This window comes from Platalea leucorodia (genome assembly GCF_965183815.1).
Source record: "Platalea leucorodia genome assembly, chromosome: 6".
Lineage (NCBI taxonomy): Eukaryota > Metazoa > Chordata > Aves > Pelecaniformes > Threskiornithidae > Platalea > Platalea leucorodia.
In genome coordinates, this window is record NC_138828.1 from 62,105,920 (window position 1) to 62,133,787 (window position 27,868).

At 35.6% G+C, this 27,868-nt stretch overlaps 1 protein-coding gene across 2 annotated transcripts in view; it reads left to right on the forward strand.

The window, feature by feature from the left end:
* ARAP2 (ArfGAP with RhoGAP domain, ankyrin repeat and PH domain 2) overlaps window positions 1–27,868 on the forward strand; it is a gene marked incomplete at its 3' end in the record, with an annotated part of 127,575 nt that overhangs the window by 39,689 nt on the left and 60,018 nt on the right. For both annotated transcript variants that reach the window (XM_082316375.1, XM_082316376.1), the window contains exons 11-16: window positions 19,613–19,728; window positions 20,904–21,103; window positions 21,872–21,957; window positions 22,655–22,837; window positions 24,979–25,153; window positions 26,645–26,779. In XM_082316375.1, the coding sequence (XP_082172501.1) occupies window positions 19,613–19,728; window positions 20,904–21,103; window positions 21,872–21,957; window positions 22,655–22,837; window positions 24,979–25,153; window positions 26,645–26,779 (895 nt within the window). The remainder of the gene's footprint in view (window positions 1–19,612; window positions 19,729–20,903; window positions 21,104–21,871; window positions 21,958–22,654; window positions 22,838–24,978; window positions 25,154–26,644; window positions 26,780–27,868) is intronic.

The following is a 27,868-nucleotide window of genomic DNA, read 5'->3' on the forward strand; positions in this document are numbered from 1 at the left end:
GAGAATGAGAAAACAAGAAACAGTGTTGTCTGTGGTGTTGTGTTCCCCCTGTTACCTATCCCCGCCCCACCCCTGCCCCCAGAACACGTGTCCTTTTGGAGATTTTGTGGTGATAAGCTGTTACTTGTAATGATAACTGGGAACCTCTGTAAAGAAAGAGTTCTCTACTTCATTGCTGGTGCAGACTATGATCAAACATGTTTACAAACATATGAATAAGCCTGGCCCAGAATGTCTTACATAGGTGAAGGTAACAGAAGAACAAATGAACATTTGTCCTCCTTTGTCCTTGTTTGATTCATTGAGTCTTTACTCTTTAATTCAGAACAATACAAATCTGTAGCAAGATGTTAAAAAACAAAAACAAAACAACCCAAAATATATCGAATATATTGGAGAGGGAAAAGATTAGTATGAACAAGTGTTTTAAGGTACTGATGCATTGGTGACTTGAAGTGGAAGCAAATGATCCCGCCTCTTTTAAATATGATTGTTTGCATCAAGCTGTAGCTGGGATGTTAGTTTAAGGTCATATTCCTAATTTTCCAGTAGTTCCTTGGCCCGAAATTCATTCCAATCATCCACACTCAAAACCATGGCAAAGATCAATTACTGTGCATGACATCAGAAACATCTAAGTAGGAAATAACTTGAATTCTGTAAGAAAGCTTAAAAACTTCCTTTTTTGCTTGTGGTGCAATACAAAATGAATAATTACAGGAAATTATGTTGGGTGAGGGAAAGGTTTGCTGTTGTTCTGACCATTAATTCTTCAGTTTTAAACTAATTGCACCCCTACTCCAAAAAAAAAAGATTAAAAAATGAATTTTAAATAATATACTATTAACATAAGGTGGTTGAATCAGACAAGAAAAATGTGTCCGTGACCACCTGTACAGAGAAGATCTATACAGTCAGAAATAATTTTGTGGGATGTTGTTCTAGGTGTTGAAGATATTATTAAAGAACATGGAGAGGGCCATAAACAGGAATTCCATCAAAGAAAAATTAAAAAGTTAATGTTAAGCTCTTCTATGAGCAGTTAAATTAAACTTTGGCTATATGAGGATTTTATTTTTCTTGTTTGTTTTTATGCTATTAAGATCTCATTGAGATGTAAGTACACCTAAAGCAATCACGAAACATGATAGAAAGCCTAATGCTTCCACAATGATCAAAAGCTTCATGATTAATTTGGTTTGGGGTGGAGGGTAGGGAAGGAGGAAGGAAAAATGACAAAGTTCTCAGCTTCTCAGTAATGCTCAGCTGAACTTTGTGGATGACTAATACGTATGCAGCCATCTACCTTGATCATGTGAAAATTAGCAGTGAAGAAAAGTAGTATTTGTTTGAATATTATGAAGAAAGAAGATTTTTACAGAGTAGCACAGCACATGCGTAAACAATTGAAGGTTTTAGATCTACTTGTCATAAGGTTTTAACACTATTAACACAGTATTGGAAATCTGCTTTCCTCTAAGAGTACTGGAATTACCCAAGAGCATTATCCATCACGATTAATGTTACTTGCATTTAAGAACTACTAGCTTGGCTTCAAATCCCATGGTAAAATAATCTATTGGATCAAAAGCCCTAAATATAGGAAGCAGGGCTTCACTGTGTACTTTAATTTATAATGGTAGACAAGGTCTGCATTTATTTATTTATTTTAAATCACATGAACAAGTTATTTCTGCATTCAATGAACCTGAAAGATTGTATCATCAGTGTGTGTGCATATGTATGTCTATAGATACAATTAGATAATGGAGCGCTTTCTTTTTTGTGTGTGTGCAACAAGAAGGATTGAGATGACAATGAAACTGAAGAAAAAGTATTTTTCAAGAATAGTTAGACCTCTCTTCTTTCAATAACTTAATATACTGTGGAATTTAATGCAGCTAGAACATTATTTTGCTCCTAGTTGATCCCTGTTTAATTGTAAACATATCAGTCAGTTCTCATGGGAGACATGCTGAAGAACTACTCAATAGCTTTGGTTTGTTTTTTCTCCTTTAAATTGAGGGCAATATAAACCAAGTTTTTCTGTCCATCTGTTACTTCTATGCATTTGCCATGTTTGGGACAGAAGTAGCTTTGAACATACCAGTGGCAACACTGATTACTTTTTTTTTCTCAGCCTGCATCCTTTATTTCAGGTATTAAACTAATTAGTATAGCTGAAATATTAATATTTATGTAAAGTTACAAAGCCGTTACAACAGTGAAGAGCAGGGTATTTCTGAGGCAGTGTAGACAACATATCCTCACTGAAGTGTTCATTCCACAAACTTAAAGATAGGTACAAACATATGTTATGATAGTATATGTGAATTCTGTTTCCTAATTAGTTAAAAATAGCATGATATGCCATTGCAAATTTTTAATTATTTAGCATATATCTTCTGTTATCAACATGCCATTTTTGAAATCTGTTACAGCTCAATTAACCAAATGCAGTTTATGAATTTAATCTGAAGTTAATTGGTGTGGCAAGCTCAGACAAGTAATGTCACAAAAGGATATTTTTCATTTTGGTATATTGCCTATATGATAAAGGGCTACATTGTATGGATATCATTCTGTGACAGCTAAACTTTAACAGAGAGGTGAGACTATTCTTTTGTCCAGTCTGAAGTGGAAAAGCAATATTCTTGAAGACCTTGGGATTTGCTTAATCTATGATGAGTATGATCAGATGAGCACTGGCAGTCACATTACGATGATTAAAATGTTCTCCTTGGTTGCAATACTAAATAAAATGGATTAGCATGCACCAGCAGGAGACCAAAGAGTATGCCTGCAATTCATTAATGTGCCTTGTAACTGACACTGTAGTGTCTGGAACCCCAAGCACTTAAAATCAGGTGATTGATCATAATGCATTTAGCTTGCAGTAGCTAAACAAGCAGGAAAAGCACAGTGTTCATGAAGAAAACTGTTTTGGTATTCACGGATTTCTGTTGTTACTTCATGGTGATTTCCAAGATTGGGTGGTCTGACTTCAGTCTCTGTTGGAGTTCATCAGAGTAAGGACCACTGGAATTTAAGATGCCCAGAATTTGTAGTCATCCCCCCGACCCCGCTTTTTTTTTTTTCCTTCATACTATTTCACACGCACTTTTTTTTTTTTTACACACAATTAGTCAAACAGTGGACACTTGCTCCAGAACTGTTGTCTTCTGCACAATGTGCACTGAAAGTGCAAACAGTATCTTTGCTGGCAGTGGAGAGAGAGCAGGTTGGCGCTGCTATTGGACTACTAAAATAATTAGGCCATTTGACTTTACATCAGTTATGAAAAGTGAATGGTTTAAAATAAGCATTATAAAGATGATCTTTAAAATACTTAGAACTTTAATATCATTGTAGCTTAAGTGACATTTTAATCTTTTGGACCATAAATAAGTTGTTTTTCATTTGTGCTGGTTTCTTTATGTTGTTTGGAGCAGTATGGCATTGCTCAGATAATAACAGAGCAGCATTTTCTTTACTCCACTATCTTATGTCTATAAACTTTATTCTAAATAATTGTACTATCAGGAAGGGAATTTATGATTTACCGCATAGTAAGAATGTGGGGAATACCCTAGTGTGCTTTCTCAGCAATAATTTCTGTCCCTGGTTAATAAGTTGCTAGGCCAACAAATTTGAACTTAATCAACTCAAACTGAATTATTGCCTCATGAAACACTTCAATGCCGTTGTTATTAAATGAAATTCTCCCTCTTAAATATTTTGCATGCAAAATAATATCTTGTTAGAGATGGCATGTTTTAAAACTCATTCATTAAAAATCAATATCTTACAGATATTTCCAGAAAACTTCACTCAGAAGTTATTTCCATCTCACTATGTGGGTCAGACATCCCTTCTTCCCCCCTGCCTTTCCCCCCCTGAGATCCACCAGAAGGATTGATTGATATCTAACACTTTTAAAGAAACATTTGGAAAATGTTACATGCACTGAATTGCAGCAAAAATCAAGGTTTGTTACCTTCACTTAAGGTAGAAGGTTGCCAAAACAATTGGCAGTTGGGGCAGCTGCAGGACCATGTGAACAGGCCTGGGCAGTGGTTGCAAAGGAAAATACTCAGCTTGATAACAGAGATGGAAAGCAATGGTTCAGGAAATAAAAGGTGGAAATAATCTTATTTGTTTTTTAAGTGATGCCTAGTGACATTAGTATGTTTTGAGCATTTCAAACAACTTTTATTTGATAGGGGTTTTTTTGTTTTGTTTTGTCTTTTGGGGACCTTTATGTTGTACTTCATGATGTACTTGAGAAAACGGCCTCAAGTTGCTCCAGGGGAGGTTTAGATTGGATATTAGGAAAAATTTCTTCACCGAAAGGGTAGTCAGGCACTGGCACAGGCTGCCCAGGGAAGTGGTTGAGTCACCATCCCTGGAGGTATAGACGTGTAGATGTGACACTTAGGGACATGGTTTAGTGGTGGACTTGGCAGTGCTAGGTTAACAGTTGGACTTGATGATCTTAAAGGTCTTTTCCAACCTAAACGATTCTATGATTCTGTGATTCTACTTCTGCAGTATTTCCAATAAAAGTTGCTTCAAAAAAAAAATGTTGAGCCAAAGAGTGCAATGGCTGATCAGTGTGTTTTACTCATGAAGATAAACACTTTAATTATTGACTTTGCCAATCATTTTGGGGATTCTTATATCTAACATTTAATTGGATGTTACAGCTCCTGTCCATTTCTTTGTTTAATGTGAGTTAGGATATTAAAAAAAATAAAAAAAACCCCTGCTGTCCATTGGATATGTCTCCATTTTGATTATAGCAAAATTACTGTCTCTGTCTTGTACCATCCAATGTTTTCAAATTGTACAGGTTTCTATGCTCCACATCTAGGCAGAGAGGAGTCTATATCCACTCTACTGCATTTGTCCACGTTTATACTTGTCTACAGTCTTAAGTCCAGTACGCAGAGCTGCGTTAGAGATACCTGAGTGTGGTTTGGAAAAGATCTTGAAGCAGTGTGGCTGCATTAGTGTAACGAATATGGCTTTGTATACTGCTTTCTGTTCCACAGTCAGCCTGTCTGGCACTTGTTTGAGAGGCTCTGCAGGACGTTGTGTGATGATGAGAGGTGTGATGTTTTTTCCAGCCGAGGGCTGTAATTCTTTGCCATGAGGTCATAAAGAAGTTCAAAGGCAGATAAAATGACAGCAGTCAGCAACAGCAGCTCAGTTCCTGCAACACAGGAGTAATTGCAGCCCATTATTACAATTGACTCTCGCTTCTCTCCCCTGAAGGAACTGAGCAGCTGCCAATTTACTAGGCTGCAAGAAAACTGATGAGGCAGGAGATGGGGGTCATAACGAAAGTTGAGAAACTGATCAAGGCAAAATTCATTAGTCCTGAGTAGCCATAAGAAGAGAAGAAAACAGTGCTGACTGGTCATCACTGATGCCTGGGTAGGAGATGGATTCTGACTTCCAGGTTGGTTTGTTTCACCTTGAACTTATTTTTTCACAAAGAGGAGTGAGGAGGGTTCTAGCATCTTTTGTCTTATTTTGTTTAAAACAAACCAACCACACAGGAGAGGTACCCACCATTTTTATGTGACTTATCTAGAAAGGGCTTATTGCACCCTGAATAAATACATTGGCTGTTTCTCTGTGTGTTTTCTGTGTGCTCTGTAATTACTCCTGTGCATTAGGTATTTGCAGGTTTCTCTCTTTCCTTCTACAGCTAAAACAGAATGATATATAACTTGCTTCCTCTTCTGTTTTGTTTAATGACAATGTACAGTTAGTAAAACTAAGAAGTCTGATTTGAGGTTGATCTTAGGTATTTGCACTTGCTTACGGTAAATGTGTACAATTAGCAGTGTAGAAGTGAAACTGGTGTGTCTTTATTGGTGTTCGCACCGATAAATTCTGATGAGGAAAAAAAAAGGGTTATGTCTACACAAGCTGTTTCAAAGGCTGTGTTTCTTCATCCTTCTCTCATTGATGAGATATGGAATATTGGAAACACATCTCTTAATATATGCAGGTGGAGCTGTACTGGAATTTTAAAGGGAGAAGAAAAAAATAAAGGTTAATAGAGTGCACTGTAGGTACAAACCTAGAAGATGTTATCATAGTTCTGCGTGATTCTGTGGTGCTGGCTGTTCAGGTCTTCTAATTGTGCAGGTCTTTCATCCGCAGACCTAAATTTCTTTCTCCTACGCTGCATGCAGGTGTATTTTAAAATTAACCTTAGGAGGCCTGTGCAGGTTCTGTTATAGCTGCTTGCCCTTCTAAATGGGAAAGTTAAAGATGCATTTTCAGAATATACGTGGCAGTTTAAGGAAGGCTGTTGCTTGTGGGGTCTAAACACGGATATCTGGGGTGAATCTCCAGCTCTCTGAATGTCAGTTAGAACTTTGCCATTAATGTAGGAGTTGCCGGCATTTCATTTTAGCCCAGTTTTTTGTTTCACTGGTGAATACTTGTTCGTCCTAGTTTCTTAAATGGCATGGTCATGCTGGGAAAATATACCTCTTTCTAACTTAAGTGTGTTTGCAGATTGCAGCTGCCCATCCTTGCTAATATAGAAGGATTTTTTTGAAGATTTTCTGTTCTCAAAGATCATTGTAGCATATTACAAGCCTTCCCACCCACAACTGGTAGAAAATGCTGCTGCTGGGTTTCTGAATATCCTGGAATGGGGCAATTTTATAATTCTAATTCTGGTTCTATTTTACTGTTTGTGAGATTCTCTTTTACAGTGTTACCTTGATCAAGCCTTTGCAATTTTGGTGCAACATCTGTGTGATGAGATGCACCTGCATACCTTCAGTTATGAGCCAGAAGAGCTTTTTCGTAGCTGTGCTTCACCATGACATGAAGCGGGTTCAGTTTGCTGGTGCTAGGTCACGATGTTGCTGTTAGATCAGCCTGTAAATCAGTGCTTCACTTTTTTTGTCTCTTTCCATGGACAAATTGCTACTGTAGGTGCTGTTCTTTACTAATCTCTGATTTGTAAGGCATCTTGACTTATGTGAACACAGGAATATGTGTATGTTTCAAAATATTTTTTTTATTATTATTGCATGATTTTGAAGGCTGTTCTAATAGAATATTGAGGAAACAAATTTGTAAACTTCCAAAATGTGAAAGTTAAGCTTCTATTTGCTACATTACTCAGAGTATATTAATGGTTTTAGAACAGTTTAAGTAATGATCAACCCCTGTTGCCCCAACCCAAGAATGTGCTCTGAAACAAAGTTAACATTGCTGTTGGCAAGTTTTGCTTTTTCAGTCTCTCATTAAATTGAGATGAGCAAGATTTATTTCTTCCTTGTGTCAGGAGATGGACAGGAGTGAGAGACCTAAGCAGTGAAAAGAATGCAGGAGACGGGTGGAATCATTACGCTACAAGGGAGCCACGTGTCTGTAGCTTATTCCGGGTCCTACAAGACCTTCCTGTATTGTTCATTGTCTGACAATGGGAAGCTCAGTGAAACAAACAGAAGATAAATGTAGAAATGGTAAATGGAGATAATTTATTAAAGATCATGTAATTTTTAGTGTTCTTTCTACCAAGTAGCTCTCTAGTTAGCATAGAGTATGAAGGTTATTTGAAAGGAGTATGTTGTGGGCTTTTTTAAATGGTTGGGGTTTTATCTTGTTTTTTTAACTTTTAATTTGTCATAGTATTTTCTTTTGAGTATGGTTGCTCCGTGTTTGTACAAACAGTTTGTATTTTTCTGTTGGATGTTAGCCTTTGCCTTCTTATTAGCAGAAAATAGTTTCATTGAAAGCTTGAATTTAACTTGATTTTTACAGAAGGTGCTTCAAGCTCAAAAATTATGAGTTTTTTTAAGACTGATATTCATAAAAATTTAGACTGTTACATTAATTAAGAGAAAGACATTTTGGTTCAGGAAGGCTATATTAATTCTAGACCTAGTCCTGAAACAAGAGTATAGTGCAGATGTTTTAGAGCTGGACCCTTGTTTTATTTTCAACTATAATAAAAATATTTGAATAGCTTGTCTTTAATTGTATGGGGTTACTGTTTATTTGAGTTGTGAATGCCTTCGGTTACATTGTGTAGCTGTGATGGTTGCCCTTCTTAACTTTAATCATTGTAAAATTAAAATAAAAAAAAGTCACTAAAATCAGATGGCAATGGCTTTTGTATGAACTAATAGTAAAACTTATTTACAATGGATTTACTAGGAATTCAGTAAACTATAAGGATTTAATGCTCTAGCTATTTCAGTATTTAAGTAGTGAAAAGTAGATTGCTTATTTGTAAATGGCATTGATTTTCAAAACTCTTTTACATATTTACTTTTATACTAACTGTTTTCTTTATGTGGAATCATTACCTTCATGACAAAAAGCCTAGGTAAATATAAAAGTGAATAACTGCTAAAGAGTAGCTGTATATGTGTCCATTAGTAATTTTGCTTTATGAAAAATCAAAATACTTTCAGTGCATTCATCAGCTATTTTCATCTTTCTTTGTCTCATAAAGACAAATTAGTATGTGTGAATCTAAAGCCAGCAGAATAAAATATTTTCTTTGAAAACAAAACCAAAAAAAAACCCAAACAAAAGCAAAAAAAAAAAATTCCACTCTATTTTTTGTTGAACTAAATGTAAGGAGAATGTCATCCCAGGAGAGAAAATGCTGAAATGACTGACTGGGTTAGGAAAGATTCCTGCTTATCAAGGGCCACTGTGCAGTGTTGCCGTTGTCATGGCATCATCCCTCTCTTGGTCCAGGCACAGAAGAATGTATGGCAAAACTGTTGGTGCTGATCTCCCTTCACTGTTTTAGAATAAATGTTACAGAAATGGGAAGAATTCATGAATCATAGTTTGGTCTCCTTAGGTTTCTGATTCTAGGTGTCAGTGGAAAGTTGCTGCTTTACACTGGCTTCTAGAAAACGTCTGTAGCTCTGTGGAGTCTAAGGCATGTTCTTCAAAGTATGTGTGCATGCATGCACACACTCAAAGTATAGTTCTTCTACTAAATATGTATTTATGTTTTCCATAAGAGGAAAATTTATTTTGCGATTTTGGTTCAGATATTTTGAAAATGTGAGTTTCAAATTTTAAGCAAATCTGAAATTTGGTGGGGCTTAATGTCTCCTTTTTGCTAGGATGAATATTTCTTAAACAGATGACAATTTATACCATCTGTCCAAAAGCTTAGTGTATTTTTTTTCTCTTAAATTAAAGATCATAATGTCACTTGTTAAAGTGCAACTTTTCTCTTCATGGCTTTGTGAACAGCAGGTGTCTGAAATCTCCCTAGCTGGAAAAAGTACTGTTAGCGCAATCCAGAGCTCTCCATATTCCATTAAAATACTCCTAATAAGTGTGGGGGTTTGTGTGTTTTGTTGCAATTTGCATCATCTCAGAAGGGCCATTTAGTTTGATAGGATCAGAAATCTGAACTGTTAGTTTCATTAACATCAGCAGGGAAATCCTCTGGTGATCCAGTTATGAGAAAATGGGGCATGTTTTGGAATTTAGGGTATTTGGAAAGCCATAGATACTTTTTTTCTTTTTTAAGATTTCAAAATTTCTGTCATAGTTAATCCTACTTGGATGGCACTTTAAAAAGTGTTGAAACTTTTTTAAATTTTTTTTTTTTAATTAATTGTTCTTTGTAAATATTTTGAATTTTGCAGATTACTTAGAGATTAGATTAATGAGTAAAAAAAGCTTTGGAAAGCTTTCTCCATCAGGAAATGTTACTTTTGCTAATACTTATTGATGGAGAAAGAATGAATTATTTTTACTTGTGAAATATGATGTCACAGAATTAAATTTTATTTTACTAAAGTAGGAGGTAGTAAAATAAAAAATTTTTATATATACAGTGAGGACTAATAGTCTTAGAACCTTTCTGTTTGCAGTCAATAAGTAAAAGCATTGTGCTTGGTCAATGATACTTTTTACTGGTGGATGTCATATTTGTTTGTCTCTACAGTTAAATCTGGAGGAAAGCAGGAACTCCATTATTTGGAGATTTTCTTGCTTCATTAGGGGACCTTTGCCGGGGGGGGTATTGTACCAGTTTTCTCTATTTTCCAGTGACAACTGTACAAAAAGGTCTATAAAGAGATTCATCAATTGTGCATGGCCACTGTTCTAGATTTTAAAATATCACAAACATGTTCACAATCTGTCCTTCCTCTAGGAGTTCAAACACTTTGTTACCAGTTTGTCTGGACTATGAATACATAACAAGATCTTCAGCATGTATGTAAAGCTTCAGCAAGAAAGTGATAAAGATGTGAATTCAGAAAACCATAATTGTACGTGGTACTTTTAAAATACACAGATCCTTCTTGTCTCCAGAGAACAGTCTTGATAAATCTTCCAAGAAGGTTTCTCGTTGTGAAGTACTTCCAAAGAAGGGTCCAGATGGCTACTTAAAATATTAATAGTAATAGCTATGTTTAAAAATGTCCTTGTATCAACAAGAGGTGCTCTGGATGCTCATTATAGGGCAAGTATTTATGTGTGACTTTGAGATGGTGGCTATAGGGATAGCTGTTTCAGCCAAATGGAGAAAAAAAAATCATAGGCAGGTGGAAGGCGTCAAAGAGTAAAAGAGACGAAAATTGAGGAATTTCCAGGTAATGAAAGGTTTTGCGTTTTGTTAAACTGGCATCCGTTTGGGGTGAAAAATGTGTGAAGTTAGTAGCAAGAAATGAATAAATGGAATGAATTTCCATGTGTTGTGATTGTATATCTTAAGGAACATGATTGTCTCTTTTAATATGAGGCAATGTTATAAATGGCCATTGGAATAAGACTAAAGGTGAAAGCCTTGAATATGGGCTGTACTTGCTCATGACAGGATTTGAGTTTTATTTACATGTTTATTTAGCTGCACTATCTTTATGTCATCTCATGATGTGTCATGAAGCAGCAAAAGTAAAGATCATAGCCCAGACAGGCTGCAGTTGCTTCAGCCTCTCTAGCTAAGAAGATGCTGATTTCTGGATGAGCTCCATGCTGCAGAGGAGCCCTGCTGGAAGGGAGTTACCATAATTGTTCAAATTGGAGCTTTGTCTGCACTTGTCGTTCACGTGGGGGGGTGGGGTTGGAAACAAAGAAAGCAGTTCTGTCTCTCTTGCTTGATATGTGCCAGGGTATTTGGGAAGATAGCAAGGCAGGCTTTGTATGCAGTGTTACCAGCTTGCTTTTGATGCTTGGTTCTATCTTGTGTGTCTCAGATGTGAGACTTGCTTTCCTAGTATGCTGAGTGACAAGAAAAAACGCATGTGCATGCAGAATGGAGTATAGTCTGAATCATACTTTCTGTACCTCAGCTGAACTCTGAATTGTAGAATAGTTGAAGAATTCAGTCCTTTCAGTATTCTTCTAAAGCAGCAATGCAAATGACTATGGTACCTTTAGGTCACGAACTCTGCTTTCCAGTAATAGCTTTGAATTGCTTTGTGTTAAAATGTACAAGTTTATGTAGAATTCAGTTCACCTCACGCAAATTGTTTCAGAAATAAGGACCATTGGACCATCACTAGATGGTTGCAGCATGGCTTCTTGCCCCCTCCGCCCCCCCAGTATGTTTCTGCACAAGTGAGAAACTTGTGAATGTTTGGAATTATAACGTTTCCTCTCCTTTCTGTTGTTATCTTCTTGCTTCGTTTTTGAGGACTAAGAAATTGAAGCTTTTAATTTATGTATGTATGTATTTGTTTGTAGCTGTTGTCTTTGAACATCTCTTTCCAGATTGTATCATCTTGTCTTAATTCACTGTGACCATACACTAAAGCCTTTCCTTCTGGGACTGGAGAGGAGTGGGGAAATTTAGAGTCCATGTCCTCTGCTCTGATTTATGTTGCTTAAATCTTGTTGAGACCTGAGGTATTCAGTGGCTGCTATTATGTTGAATTTGATTGAAGCCAACCATTTATCTGGAGTAAAAACTTACTTGTAGTTAAGTAGGGAATTGTGTACCCACTCTAAACATGGGAAAGCTGGGCTTATTTCTACAATCTTAGTTTCATCCAAGTAAATCTACACAATTTAATATTGTGCAGTAGAGACTAGAATATGCTATTTTCTTCCACAGGATTACTACCTCGGTGCATTGTTTACTTAGTAACTGATAATTTTAATTTCTTTTCATGGAGTAACCTGTGCATTTTTTATTGCACACTGTTGCAAAGTGCTGTACAGAAAGACTCCTTCACCAGTAAAGGAATGTTCTGTGAGGAAGTGATTGCTGTGTTTGGCTATTTAAGGAACAATGATTAATTTATTTTTCATCAGTTCCTGTTAGGTAAAGAAACATGACTGCCTCTTCCATATGACCACACGGTTCCGAGAAACAGAATGAATGATCCAAATATCCATATATTTTGCATTCTCTGCTTTCTCTGCCTTTTATGGGGGGTTGGGAGTGAATAGTTTTCTGTCAGACTATACCTGCTCAAAATACTGCTTTCATAGGTCTCGGCTGAAGTTCCAGTTGCTCAGCAGTTCTGCAAATCAAACCCTAGAGCATAAAGTCAGGTACTCGGAAATGAAAAATGTACAGTGAAATGACTGTATGGTAAGGCTTTTGATTTACACTGAGCAGAAATTGGCAAAGGCAAAGATAAGAGCTAACTCTCCAGGATAGTATTCAGTCACTTTAATTATGTGATCCTCCTTTTTTTGTATTTTGCAGCCTATATAGGAAGGGGGCTTTCATCTTCACATGTCCTAGATCCATCCCATACAACAAGCAAGGCATGGGCCTGATGGTGCATAATCAAGTGATTTTAAAATTGTATTGATACTACAAAATATGCACACATAGATGCTGAAGTGAGGATTCTGAATTATTTCTGTAGTAAGTGAAGAGAGAGATTTGTAACTTATATGAAAAGTAACGTCTAAGGTTGTAAGTACCTTAGAGTGTTGGTCAGGAATGCATTTTTGAAACAAGTCTCTTAGTTGTCCTCACTTCTTGTGTTGGCTTTCATCATAGAACCATCTCAAAGTACATGTACTAGATTTCTTTATAATATAATGATGTGGAGTGATGTACTCCAGTAGCATATCCAATACACTCCACTGCAAAAAAGCCTACTGCATGGCACTGACTAGAGCTAATCTAAGTGGCCCTTCTCACCTTTTGCTCTCTTCGTTCTTTTAACCTCCAAAATTATGGATGTCAGGTTGTCATTACAAAATGTTTTGCAAGAATAGCTCCAGTCATTTTCAAGTGGTTCTGTTATGGGATGCAGGAATTTTACTTAGCTGAGTAAAGAGCCTAAAATTGATGATGTGACTCCCTCACGTATCATAACAGAGGAGCACGAAGCTACAGAGTTAACATGCACAGCCAACTTGAATTCTAGCATCTCCTTGCTCATGAGGGCTTGAGTTGGCAAACTTCATGTTCTTTTAACATCATTTTTTTGCGTGTGTAATTATATACTATATGCTTCACTGCGGTTTCATTTTGAGACCTCATTAGGAAGATTGTAAGGGAGAGTACATATGTCTTTACTCTTGGTGGTTTTTATTCCAATCCATGATATGTAACTATCACGTAAAATCTATATTAAAAGATTTTAGGCTGTGATGAGGGATGTAAGTCTCTAAAGATTTGAAAAGCCTGATGAAAGGTAACTGGGGAGGCTAAGCCTAGGTATAGTTTTAAAGGAGAGGAAATCAATATAAACTTGCGGAGAAGAATTAATATAATCAAAGCAATTTCTGCATTACTAGTTCCTGTTTCTCAAAGTCTAATACATAAATATGTCTTAATTTTTCATTAACATGGAAACAAATTTTTCCCACCTTTCTGTTGCAGAAATTAGCCTTCCTTACTAGCTGGAAACACTGAAATATATACCTCCAATTAAGGAGGAGAGGAGGAAAACTATGATTACTTTATCTGAAGGATTCTAGTTACTGGCTTTGAATCCCTCTGGAATAATTTGGTTGTTTGAAGGGAATCAAATGCCATGGGGCTAGAATGAAGGAAAAGTCTAAAGTGTGTTAAAGTGTTAAGGGAATTCTCAGATCTTTCAGAAATAAGTCTTAGTCTAATTATCACAAACTTTGTGGTAGCTTCCCCAAAGTAAACCTAAAGAGCTATGGCAAATAGCAAAGGTAAATTCAAGGAAGCATGTAAGGTCGTATTTTGGAACTCTGATCAGATATATTGTGATTAAAGGTCAAGAACCTTCTGTGTATGGGCAGTAGGACAAGAGTAGTGTCAGAAATATGGATGGGCTGTTGGTAAATTAACAGTAGGATGGTAAGAAAGATGGATGTTAAAGAAAGCATGTGTGCATATATAGAGACACACATATATATACATATATGTGTGTGTATATATATGTTTATATGTAGTATATTTTTCTTGTTGTATTATCTGGTACCTCTTACTATTATTGGGGCCTTATTGTATATATTTGTGTGTGTGTGTGTGCGCGCACACTTAAATATTGCATGACCTCAAGATCTGACAGCCAAAGACAAAAAAAGCAAAAGGACCATGATCTCTTAATTCACAGGAATGAAACTGATATCCAGTGAGAATACTCAGTTGATGTAGCAATTTCCAAAAGCGTTATGCTCCCAGCATGCACCAGAACTATTTCTGTACTTCAGAGTTCTGTACTTCTGTACTTTCTGTACCTCTAAATATGCTACAAATATATACTTACATATGTATGCACATGCGTGTGTGTGTATGTAGAAATATATTATCTTGAAATCATGGCAGCAATTTTCCTTTTTCTTTGCTGTTGCTGTTACCCCCTTAGTCCTCCGGGGGGGGGGGAAGGACTGATATTTCTAATGTGAAAATAAGAGTTAGTTAACCTTTAAAATAAAACTTGGGATTTGTTTCCAAGAATTTTTACATGAGGGGTAAGGGTAAACTTAATAATTGTGGTTGGGTTTTTTGTTGGATTTTTCTGAGATGTTTTCCTGAGGCAAGTTTGGTTTTTGTGTTTTTGTTTTTGTTTTTTCTTAATCAACTTTATATGTTGTGGAAGTAATGTTAGATTCATAAAAGACAGCACATCCAAAGACATGATTATAACTGCTAAAACAGTAAAAGATGAGGAATAGAAGCAGTAGCCCTAGAACTCCTGTGTTCAGATGAATTTTGGTTTGACTAAACCAACAAGAATGCCAGCCCAAGTATTACTAGGGCAAAACTGAGTGGAAGGGAAAAAATAAAAACAGAAAGAAAAGGTGTTACAGTTTCTAGGGAGAAGAGGAGTAGTTTTGTAGAGAAGGTCTGTTCATTAACTGAGAGCTACAAGATTCAGCCTCTGATTAAAGATTTGTTTAAGAATTCCATAGAGAAAGATGCCTAGGCCTGTCATTTTAAGACAACATATCAAAAGTTATGTGTTTAGCAACTCTGAAAATTAGACTTATTTAGATAAAGCTGCATGATTTTATTCATACATGTACTTAAGTTTTCCTTAACCTTGGTGTTCATTTCTGTGTCTGTAAAACAGTAATGATATATTAGAAAAGGTATGAGACTAATTTTGAAGCTCCTTGAATTTCATCCAGAATAGAATGAAGGAAAGGTTAGTAAAGCCTGTTTCAGGGTAGCCTTTGACTATGAAAAGATAATACATAACAGAGAAAGCCATTTTGTACACTGAAATGCACTTTATAGATACATGTTACAGGTACGTTTGAAAATAAGAAGTTACATAATTTCACAGTTTATATACAGATGACAGGTTTTCATAGGTTATGTCTTTTTCAGACTGCGGTGATAAAGACAGCAGGACTCACACATTATAATCCTTCTTCCTTCAGGAAGGAACAACAGCTTACCAGAAAGCCAGTACTCATCTCATAGTTAACTGCTTTCCCCTACTAGTATTTTTAGCCTTCGGTTAACTGTGCTGTTTAGTGAATACTTTTGATCTATTATTATATCTGTAAAGAATTTGTGGGTTTTTTTAAGAAGCTCTTATTGTCAACCCATTTTTCAACATTTCTTCAAATTCATGCAGATAGTACAAATATAGACATTTAAGACATATCTATATTAAAAAAAAAAAAAAAAAAACAAAACAACCCTCAGCCTTCTCTGTGCATTTTTGAATCTTCTTAAACTTTTCTTCATTTGTCAGAAAGTCTAACACAGTTTAATCTATCTTAAACAATGAGCTTTCAGTCTGTAGAAGTAAGACAATTCTTACTCTGAAAAGATACTGCTTGGTCTTGCTGTCAATACATTTTGTATAGTGCTTGAATGGCCCTATTGTCCTCTTGTGCACTCAAAGTGAATGAATTTATCTTTCGAAGTAGAGCATTTCTTTCTTCCTTGTACCAATTCCCACTTCTGTTTCTGAAGCAGAGAACAAGACTGCACTCCTGAAAGCGCATAATTCTGAACCTTGAAAATTAGATTCTAGTGTACCTGTCGCTCACAAAGCCTGGTTTATGCCAAGTGTTGTACAGTTACCATAAAAAGTTTGTTTGGACCATTACAGAAATAACTTCACTCTAACATACCAAGGAAATTGGTTAATTTGCGGCTACCTTCAGTTCTGAAAAGTGTATTCCTCACTTCTAATTTCTTAATCTTTCTGGCATTCCTCACACTGAAATTCTGTGCTGTAAGTTCTTATGCACTTGCTGAATTTAAAACATGATAATGGTTATTCTCTCTTCAGTGGGATTGTTCATACACTGGGTACATGTGCAAATTTTGGAGGGCTGGTGTTCCAGCTAAAGGTAAAGACTTTCAAATTAATGCATTTCATTTCTAGAGTGCTTTCTTAGTTCTGCATTCTTAAGTTCAGTACAACAAAGTTGGTGTTTGTCTTCAGAGACATAAACGTGTGTGATCTTCGGCCTGCCGGGTGCTTCCATGCAGCCTGCTCCTTTTTGCTTCAAGGAAAGTGGGCGCAGCTAGCTGTTAGAAGGCAGAGAAGAGACTGAAGGGAATATAGGATAGACATTTTTAAGAGGGAATGGTATGGAATAGGTAGATAAATAAAGTTTAGTTATTATTTCTTTTCCTAATGTCATGTAATGAAATTCTCAGTTATCAGGAAAAAAACCCCAACATACATGCACAAAAGGAACTCATTTCTTGCACAATTAATATTTGGGAAATTTCTGAAGTAGGATGCTGTGGAGGCCTCAAAGCATGAATTTGTTTAAATTCCTTGAGGATGTGGCTGTCAATGGCTAGTAAGTATGATGGCTTGACTGCAACTGTTTGTTCAGGGACTTTCCAAGTTGGAAGTCCTTAGATTGCTGGAAGCTTATTTGGGAAGATGAGAATGTGCCTTTTCTTATTTACATTCTTTTTATAACAGTTGCTAGTAGCAAGTGCTTAAAGGGAAGCTACTGTACTAGATGTACTTTTGATCTGGCTCAATATGGTAGTTATTATTTCAGTCGTCTTTATTACTCATCATTTACCTTCAGTAAACTCTAATCTGGACCTAAGAGTATATTGAACTCCAATTAACCGTGGCTTCTGGCAGTTAATAAACAAAGAATGTATTGCACTGTTGTTCAGGTACAATATAGTCTCATTACCTGTCCTTTAAACATCAGGACTTCTTAAGGCCAATTATTTGAAATAATTGAAACTAGCAAATGAAGCCTGCATCTGTAAATTGGAAGCACAAACCATTTAAGTCTAGAAAGTTAAAGGTTATTTTTTTCATTTTGCTCATTTGATTTAAGACACTGTTGCTAATAGAAAAATACTAAATTTTAATTTCTATCCTCAATACTTTTTTTTACCCTATATTTCATGCTTCTGTTTTTCTTACTGGTGATGTCTGACTTTAAGAATGCTTCACTGCTACAGAGCATGCTGTCAAGTTCATACTTGAAAAGAGATTATTCTGCCCACTCCTTTCCCATAGAACTGATCTTTGAGGATGAATTAGGGACTGTGTAGGCTTCACAGAACTGTCTGCTCTCTTCTAACACAGATGTGTCAGTATGGAAACCATTGATTTGTAGGAAAATGGGGTGGGGGCTGAAAATGTCTGATACAGGATATGAGGGTAGAAAAAAGGTAGGAATATTAAAATATATGAGGAATGGCTAAGCCAGGGTACCTGTTTAAAAGTTACTACTTTTTATAAAGGTTTGTGTTGAAATCCACACTTGGGTTCCACACCATTACTGTCAAAGGTAATGGAAGGTAAAAAAAAAAAATTCTTAAGAAGTCTGGTAAGGAAACATTAGCTGAGTTATCCCATGCTATGTTTAATTAGTGGAAATTACGGCATTTTAAAAATCTTGGCTTAAAATGGACACTATAATGCCTTTCGGGGCATGATTCTCTTCAGTGCCCTTTGTTACCCTAATTAATATAATTAGTGCTAATATAATTAGTACTTCCACGTGTGCGTAGACCCATATGTGTGTTTTATGTCAGATTTAGCCTTACCAATCATGGCTAAAATGATATTTTTATTTGCTCATACCTGAAATAGGGGAATGACGTGAAAAGAGTTTTGTGAAGTTATCTTCTCCATGTGAGCTCTAATGCTCACAAAATTTGAAAATCTTATGAAGAGAAACTTGTCAGTGATGCAGGTTTAAATATGTATTTACTAGAAGAACAATCCCCTCTGCACAGGCAGGTAACTGAAGCTTTTCCCTTCCAGTGCTTGTATTTTTATCAGCCCATATCCAACTACTTGTTATGTGGGAGGTAACTTGGTGAACATCTTACAGATGGTAAGATATGTGGATTTGGTTTTTGCTTGGGTGTAGTTTGATTTTGTTTCTGATGCAGTTACTGTTTCCAAGAAGTATGCTAATATTTCCAGAAATTAAACTTGTGAAAGTGACTACCATTAGATGAACATCTAAATCACTTTAAGAAGGAGATACTGATGGTGTTCCGAATAGATCAGAAATAACATATGTGCCTATCAGTGTTTCCAAAATGCATGCATTTGAGAGAGCCTCACAAGAGCTCACTGAACATTTTATTTCCCAACTGTGTTAATGTAAGATTGAATCTTGTTTTAAGTACATTGTTCCATGGGGGGGGGGGGGGAATCACTTCTCTTGGTTTAAGGCAAAAATGCGTAGCATTTCTAATAATTAGGTCACAGATGATTATCACTTTGTCTATTTTAGCTGCTGTGTAGGACTTTTTTTCAAAGACATGTTTGACATGTTTAGTTCATGTAATACATCAGAAGCATAAGCAACCAAAGGTTTAAGAAAGAATTGTATACATAATATATTTTATTTTGTTAAAACAGTCTGTTTACAAGCAGGCAAAACTGCTGTTAATGAGAAGAATACTAAAGCATCGTTTAAGCTAGATACTTCTATAGTTTGGATCTACATTTTAATGCAATCTGTTATTTAACCTTTTTTTTCCTTTATTAATAGGTACAGTGTGCATTTTTTCTCCTACTAGCCATCAAGTAAGGTCATTCTAGTAATTAGGAGCATAGTGTTTGGACAAAATTTAGTAAAGGTTTATTTATCCATTGATGAATTAGAAGAAGCGCTCATGTTGTGTCCAAAATGAATATTACTGACCTTGGATTTTTGGACCATGCTGATGTAATTGTTCTGTACCTGTTTGATTCTTGAATGATAAAACCCTGAACTTTTATTGTCTTTTCCCTAGGATTTTAAGACAGGATTTGGTATCACTTTAATCCCTATGAATGTGGCAAATGTAAAAGAAGTAGATCGGACTGCAAAGCAATCTTTTGAAATAATTACTCCTTACAAAAGCTTTAGGTGAGAACTTTAATATTTGCATTACAAAATACGCAAATAAATAATCCACTAAAGAAATACTTGCTTCATACTACAGTGACTTATAAGGTTGGATGAAAAGGTAATGTTTTCATTAAGAATGTTTAGCATTTTTTAAAAAACAGAAGTATTTTCTTTCCTTTGTTTAGCTGTGTGCTTCATCTGTTACCTCCCTGACTAGACATCCCATGCCTATAGATTCCTATTTTTATGTAGCTTTCTTTGTTCATTCTGTGCAAGGGCAGAAGAAAAAAAAAAAGTAACTTTAAAAGCTTGACTCCATCTTAAAAGAATAATAAACTGCAGTAGTGAAATAATGCTGCATCTATTTCATATTAAGCATATGATTTTTTTCGAAAAGAAAAGAATCAATCATGTACCATCCCTTGTAGAAATCCTCCATTGAAATCAGTAGAAAGTTTCACTTTGGCTGATGCTGTGACTTGTGCAGATTTTTAAGAAAATAAAAGTATATGCTAATAAAAGCCTTTTGTTAAGTGTTGTAGTGTTTCTTAAATGAAATCTCAGTAGTACAAGAGAAGAAATCACTTTTTTCTCCTGGGCTTGCTAAGTGTTAGCAAAGAGTTTCCTTTCATTCTCAGTTGACTAGAGTAGCAGGTGAATTAGTCTCAATCAGTGATTTGAATCTGTGGCTAGTTGGTAGACAGCTAGTTCTTTGACTTTCTCTAAGCCATCACCATGTTGGTGTTTGTTTATTATTATTTATATTTTTCAAAAAGATCAATTTAAATGAAAAGCATTTTTTGGCTGTTGTCATTAGCATGTCAGTTTTTACACCTCAGTAAGCCTCCCTGTTTCCTTAGGTCATACTATGCTTTTGTTGAAGTTCAGACTTTAAGTTTGGTATGTGGTAACAGAAAAAGATTGAAAGTAACTCAGGAACATAATTTGAACGTTACAAAAGCTATGTAGCTCATGCTATTAGTGGTTTTGTTGAAAAGTGAACACAAAAACAGAGGGAGTTTTCATTGACAAATATACAAAATAATACATTCCATCTTAGTATTTATATCTGTGTAGAGGAAGATTTTTTGACTATGATTTTGAGTGTAAATGTAATAAATAAGAGACTACAGACTGTGTTTAATTGGGCTTTAAAATAAAGATCAATAACACAGAAAAGTCAATTGTTTCAGCTTTACAGCAGAGTCAGAAAGAGAGAAACAAGACTGGATTGAAGCACTGCAGCAATCAATAGCAGAAACTCTGTCTGATTATGAAGTAGCTGAGAAGATTTGGTTCAATGAGTCCAACAGGAGCTGTGCTGACTGTAAAGCTCCCAGTCCTGACTGGGCATCCATCAATCTCTGTGTTGTCATTTGTAAGAAGTGCGCAGGTAGAGTAATTAATGACAGGCTGTGTGGGTTCTACAAAATGTCATATTTGCATATCTGTGTATGTCCTTGAATTGGCTTTTTTTTATTTTTACGGTACCATCCTTGTGAAAGTTTTGACAAACAAGAAGTGAACATAATTTTTTTTTTTTTTTTTTTTTATACCAAGGTCGTCCTTATTCTAAAGCACTTCCATGCATAAATGGCAGGTCTGTAAGGTGATTGGTTTCCCCTCTGATGAGTAATCCTTCACAATTAGTGGAAATTAAGACACATTAGCAGTTTGTGGGTAATGGCTGGCTTTTGCAAGGCTGGATGCCAAAGGATAACAATTTTCAGTGTATAAATTTGGGGTATTAAATCTATTACATCAGGGCATATTTTACTGACAATAGGGACAGCTTTTTCAGATACTACTAAAAATCTAGTTCTGTCATGTTTTATATTTAAATATGTGCTTAAGCAGTAGTTTAAGGAAAATAGTTTATAACTGTAGGCTTTCTTTCAAAACAAACCCTCCCAAAAGTATTCTACATTAGATGGCCTACTTTCTTTATTCATTACTATCCAATGAAGTCCACTTTTTTTTTTATTTTGGGTTTTTTTGGTGCTTTTATTTTATATTCAAATGTCAAACTTTTTAAAAGTTTAATTTTTTAAAATTAACAATTAGAATAAATCTGTCTTAATTAAATACTTTTTTTTACCTCAGCAGAAGAGAAACCCAGTTTAAGTGCTTTTGTTAAGTAAAAATACTCTTGGATTTTCAGGACAGCACAGATCTTTAGGACCAAGAGATTCAAAGGTCCGGAGTCTAAAAATGGATGCCAGCATTTGGAGCAATGAACTTATTGAGGTATGTTGTGATATTCTAACTCTTTGTTCCATCTTGAAAATTACTGTATGAATATTATGTTGTTTATTGCTTTACTCACAAGAAAACTGAACATATAGCTGCTAAATAACATGCTGCTGTTAGAGTAGACTTGATGTTTTCATGAATAATATATTTTTTTGTCATTCAAAATACTAATTTGTTTTGATAACCATCTGTACAATTTCTCTTAGTATTTCTCCAAGCATATAGTTTTTTGGGGGAAAAAAAAGAAAGAAAATGCTTTTGGAGAGCAACCACGATGGGCGATATTGGCAAGGGGAAAAGAAAGGAAACTTTTTGTTACCAGTTTAGTTCCTTGGTGTGTTAAAAAGTGGTGCTGATAGAGAGGGTTGTGTCATCAGTGTTTTCTTTAAAACATATGCTAGTCTTTTCTGACCTTTTACTAGTATTTTCTAATATCTATTGAAATATTATACCGGGTTAGCCTTGTAAAGCTTGGTTGCTATTGATGGTAAATGATGACTGCAGGCTTTATTATTCATTTATAGATGACCATAGGCAGTGACTGAGAGAGGCTTCCATTTCATCTCATGCAGGCAATTTTCCTTGCTTTAATAATTTTCTTTTTCAACTTTCAGCAGCTGAAAACTATTTAGAGAATAGCTTCATATCCTTCATGCTATTTTGCTTTTTTTTTAATTTGCACCTCATCCAGCTCTTTATCGTCATTGGAAATAAGAGGGCAAACAGTTTTTGGGAAGGTAATCTTCCTCCAGATGAAGAGCTGCATATGGATGCCCCTGCAGAAAAAAGGATGGCATTCATTACACACAAATACAAAGAGGGAAAATTCAGGAAAGCTCCTTTTCCCTACAAAACCAAGGAACAGTTGAATAAGGTAATACTAGAATGGGTAAGCCCATACCATACCTTTTGTACTGTATTGTATCTGTATGCAATTTGGTCATCTTGTTAAACTGGTGAGAAAAAAATTCAGAATCCTGTATGACATTCTCATAGAGCTGAATAAGGGTTGCTTTGGAGCCTTTATAGGAGTCATTTCATGATGTCTCATTTCCTAGTTTTTCCAGTTAGTTTCTTTGTAAAAGGTTATGGTACCTATATGGTGCCTGTGATATGTCTTCCAGAGCCATCAATGACTATAGTTCTTTATTCTTCTTCAAATGCACACTCTAGGGATGCAAATTCCGACTTCACTTCTTTAGATTCCTTCTTTATGTGTTTTTGATATCTTATATATCTGACATCTAACATTCCAGTACCTTAGATGATTCAGTATTACCAATGGTGAAAGTAGCTCATGCACACTTACATGGTAGCTTGTAACTAACAGGAAATGAAACAAGCTAAAATTAATGTTGAAAAATGTGTGTTCTTAGTGTTCCTTTTACACAAATAACACAAATTCTTTACGTGTATAAAGTGGAAAATGCTAATTATAATTACCAATTTCTGTGTAATTTTTGATGTCCATTTGACTGACTTCTAAGAACTGTTGGTTTCGGAGTCATCATTGTTTAGGGTTTATGAATATAGAAGAGTTTAAATGCATATATTTTTACAATGTTAATGCATTCAATTGCATGCGTCAAATTGTCTCAAAGGGTATGAAGAGATTATGGGGAGGCAGTAACATTTAAAAGTTATTGTGGTTTGAACTAGAGAGGTCTCATTTGTTCAGTGGTTATTGTGTCAAAAGGAAGTGTTATTTTCCATACATTTTATAAGTTGTATGTTACACACATAAGAAATTAAAATAAGGGCATGTAAGAATAGCTGTCATTAAAACACTTCTAGCCAAAGTATAGAACCATCTCACTGTATAGCTTGAATTTAGGTTTTCTGCATTTCATTGGAATTGGGAAACATTTCTGGGCTTCATGGGGAACCCTTTATATCTTTGCAAAATAAAACATTTGTATTGTTTTCTATTTATTGGTAGCACCTGTGCAAGAGACTTTATTTAATATTGTAACTGCAGACCACAGAAAATAGCTCTGTGTTTTACAAGCTTGATTTTTCCAAAGTTTCTGGTTTTTGTTGGTGAGGGGGAAGGGTGTCTGTCAATTAATATTTAACTACTGGAAAAAAATATTGGCTGTAATGGTCAAATTCTCGATAGAGACATGAAATTACCATGTAATAAGGTGGTCATTGCCCAGTAATTCAATAAGTTTTGCTGAACGGTCTGCCCTGTGATCTTGTGCCTACTGGATGCTTATATGTTTATTAGAGCAACTGAATTTTAGAGTAGTATTCTTCTTCTGTTGAGTGACTTCTGCCTTAATCATTTCAGAAAAACTCATTCATTAACTAAATAATTTAAATACATACTAAATCATAGAAATTGTTGTGGAATAGATTGCTGTAATTGTGTACCTGCTCCTGGTTTTAAGGTTTTGGACTAACATTTGGGGGGGGGGGGGGGGGAGGGAGGGGGGGAGAAAGGGGACCAGTGTTTTAGGATGCGTTGAGATCTTTAACCCTCAAGGAAGATGATCATGTATGAAGATACCGTAAAGAATAGTTGCCTTATTGACTGTGACCATAGTTTTGAAAAACTACCTATGAATTTCAGTCTGTTTCCTAATGATAGAATTGAAGCATCAAATCTTGTCTCTTTGGTTGAACTTTCAAGGCCTGAAATAATAAGACTTTTTCTTTAGTAGTTTAGCCTGTGAAGGAAAATGAGGGGGAATTTTTCATATAAATAAACAACAAGCTTCCCCTCCAGTTGTATTAATTCATGTTATCCTTCCCAAGTGAAACCTGTGGCAGCAACATCTTGCAGAGTTTGGGTTGATGATGTTTTTGGGTTTTCTTTTTTTGTTCTTGCTGCTTTTTTCTAGATTCAGACCATAGTTCATGATTCGTGCTACTTCTCAATGTTTATGGTCTTTGAAAATGCAGGGGAACTATATTGGATGTGAAAGGATTTGCATCTAAATTACATGTACTTGTTGCCACCACTAACTTTCTAATTTAAACAGACTTCTTATTTTCCCTCTCCATGATAAGGCCCTGTGTGCTGCCGTAGTTAAACAAGATGTGCTAGAAACTCTGATGTTGCTGTTTAGTGGGGCTGATGCTATGTGTGCCACTGGAGACCCTGTTTATAGTACTCCATACTTATTAGCCAAGAAAGCTGGACAAAGACTGCAAATGGAATTCCTGTACCATAATAAGTTCTCAGGTAGGATATATTCTCTTTGTTTTGATCTCCTCATTTTATATTGAGGAAAAGGGAAAGAAGGAAGGAATTCAGAAGTAAAATTGGCATTGAGTTGAACAGTGGTATAGCAGAGGGGGAGTTGTGATGGTGTTAACTGTATTTCAGTAGGCAGCATATGTAATTGTGTACAACTTTTATTTTGCTCAGACATCAAGTTTAGGATTTAAAAAAAAAAAAGCCAGTAATAATTCGTAGACCTCATACCCTTATTTATAACACAGAAGAAAAAAGTCATCTGTTCTGCCAATATTATCAGGATTTTACCAGGAAAAAATGGGTGTACGGTTAACACGTATCTAAAGTATTGTCTGGGGCTTTGTTTTTTCTTAAACGTTATTTAAATTGATATTTACTCCTACTGCACACAGACCTACCTGTTTTTTCACAAACTCTCCTCCCAAAATAAAACTCACTTCTTGAACCTGTAATATGATCTATCCCAGCAAACTATCTTTTTTTCAGATGACAACATCTGTCACAGCTTGGAGCATGTGATAAACTTTGGCCTTGAAAGTCAACAGTTCTGGTTGCAGTGTGTGACTGTTATGAGGCTCTTGAAAACAGAAAGCTATTCTTATAAATAAATAAATAAATAAATTGTAGAGTACACTGGAAAAAATTAGCTATGCTGTTCCGCAGCCAGCATTGTGGACATACTCCTGGGCCAGCTTTCCATTGTCTTGTGCCACTCTGCAAAGTAACACTGCATAGGCTGAACAACAAAAGTTTTAGTGGGAAACGCAGGAATGATTTGAGGCTTCCTAAAGCAAACATGGTGCCTTAAGTTTTGCCTGAGCATTGCTCTGTCAGAAGTGCCAGGCACTGGACCCTACGATGTTGAGCTCAGTCACTGTACAAACATGCAACTATGGGTTTTTTTTTGCTATGCTTTCAAGTGGTCCTAAGGCTATAGAGAGAAGTTTGCTTGTCTTGGCTCTGTCTTTTCTACTTTTGGCCGTACAGCCAAAGCAGCATCACCATGTGCTGGTGCTAGTGTTTGTTGTTCTCTTCAGAGAAAGGGAGGTCATTGCAGGTTGACAGTGATTCTCCGAATCATCGTCTTCTGCTACCAGAGTGGTGGTAAACTTCTAGATAATAACTCAAGTGAAACAATTCTGTTGAAGTATGTTACATAAGGCATGAAAATAAAAGCTTAGTACACCAGAAAACTGTGTTTTGGATTACATTGGAAAGCAGCGGTAGACAATGGCAATGTCGTAACAAATGTGAACCAATGTTTTTTTGATGAATATGTAAGAATTTTACTCCAATTATAAAAGTAAATCAATAAGATGTATCTGTGCTGTAGTAAACAGATTACAGAGCAACTGCATATCTACAGATAGGCAGCTAGATATCTACAGATAGGCAGTTTGAAACACCCGTGGAGAAATGGTTATAACTGATATAACTGAAGTTGTGTGTATTACTTACTCCTTTGTCTTTTAATAGATTTCCCAAACTATGGCACTTGTTTTGAAAGTGGCTTCTCTGAAGATTCTTCACATTCTACATTTCTTTGTGAATTCTTATACAAAGTTTCTTGTAATACTGCTAAGCTTCTTACAGAGAAGAAATTAAAAGAAGGTATTTCGCTTTTACTTTATGCATTTGAATAATACATGAATATGTATGGTTTGGATGAATTTTGTTCTTTTTAACTTCTTGCATTACTTTTTAAAAGACAAAATGTCTTTGAGATGACATATCCTCTTTTGATTCAGTAGACCTTTTTCAGATAAAGAAAATACTGATTGTCTTGATCTCTTTATTCAGTGGTTGATAGAGGAAGAAAACCGAACTACTGACAAATATTCAGTTAACAATAGTTATCGATAACTAAAAAAACACTTAGAAGCACTTCTAACTTTAATTATATTTAGATAGGCGCTACTAACTGCCAAAAAGTAGTTTACATCTAAAATGATAATATTCCAGAAATCAGTTAAAAGCATCACTGACTTTTTAGTAAGAGTCCAAATGCTAACACCTAGAATATTTCTCAAGCTTACAAATTTTAAAAGTATTCCAAGCGAAAATGAGCACTTCCAACAACTTTACAACAATTTGAGCTTTGTAGGGTGAAAATATGTCTATATCACAGTAGATATACATGGTCTTCTGTGTATGTCAGTCTTCTGTGAGGTTTTTTTTTTTTTTGAGAGATGTTATCAGATTATTTTCTTAGCTTTTTTTTTCCTTTGTCTCCCCAGTTGTGCTCCTATATTTTTCTGCAATCTAAATAAACAAATGGTGTGGATTTTTAAAATCTGGGCTGATATATGGTTGAGTTTATTGCTCCTAAAATCTTGACACAGCATCCTGTGTTGGCATATGCATATTTTTGCATGATTATGTCTGTATTCTGGTGGTGTGTATGCCTTTAAGATCCTTAGTGGAGATTAAGCATGTTAAAGCACATAACTCCTATTTAAATACACTTCTGAAGAATCTATATGTTAGTGTGGGTCCAAATACTTGAAAGCGTTAGGTGATCCACAGAATTAATGCCTGATCACAGGCATTTCCCAGCCACTTTGCAGCTGTTAACAAAGACAGACACCTGTTGTGGTAGAGGACTGCTGCTGGACAGGAATTTCTTGAGGATTGTTCTGAAACTGCATTGAGTTATTCAGGAAAGAAAGGAGTCACTGCAAACCTTACTACTACTTGCTC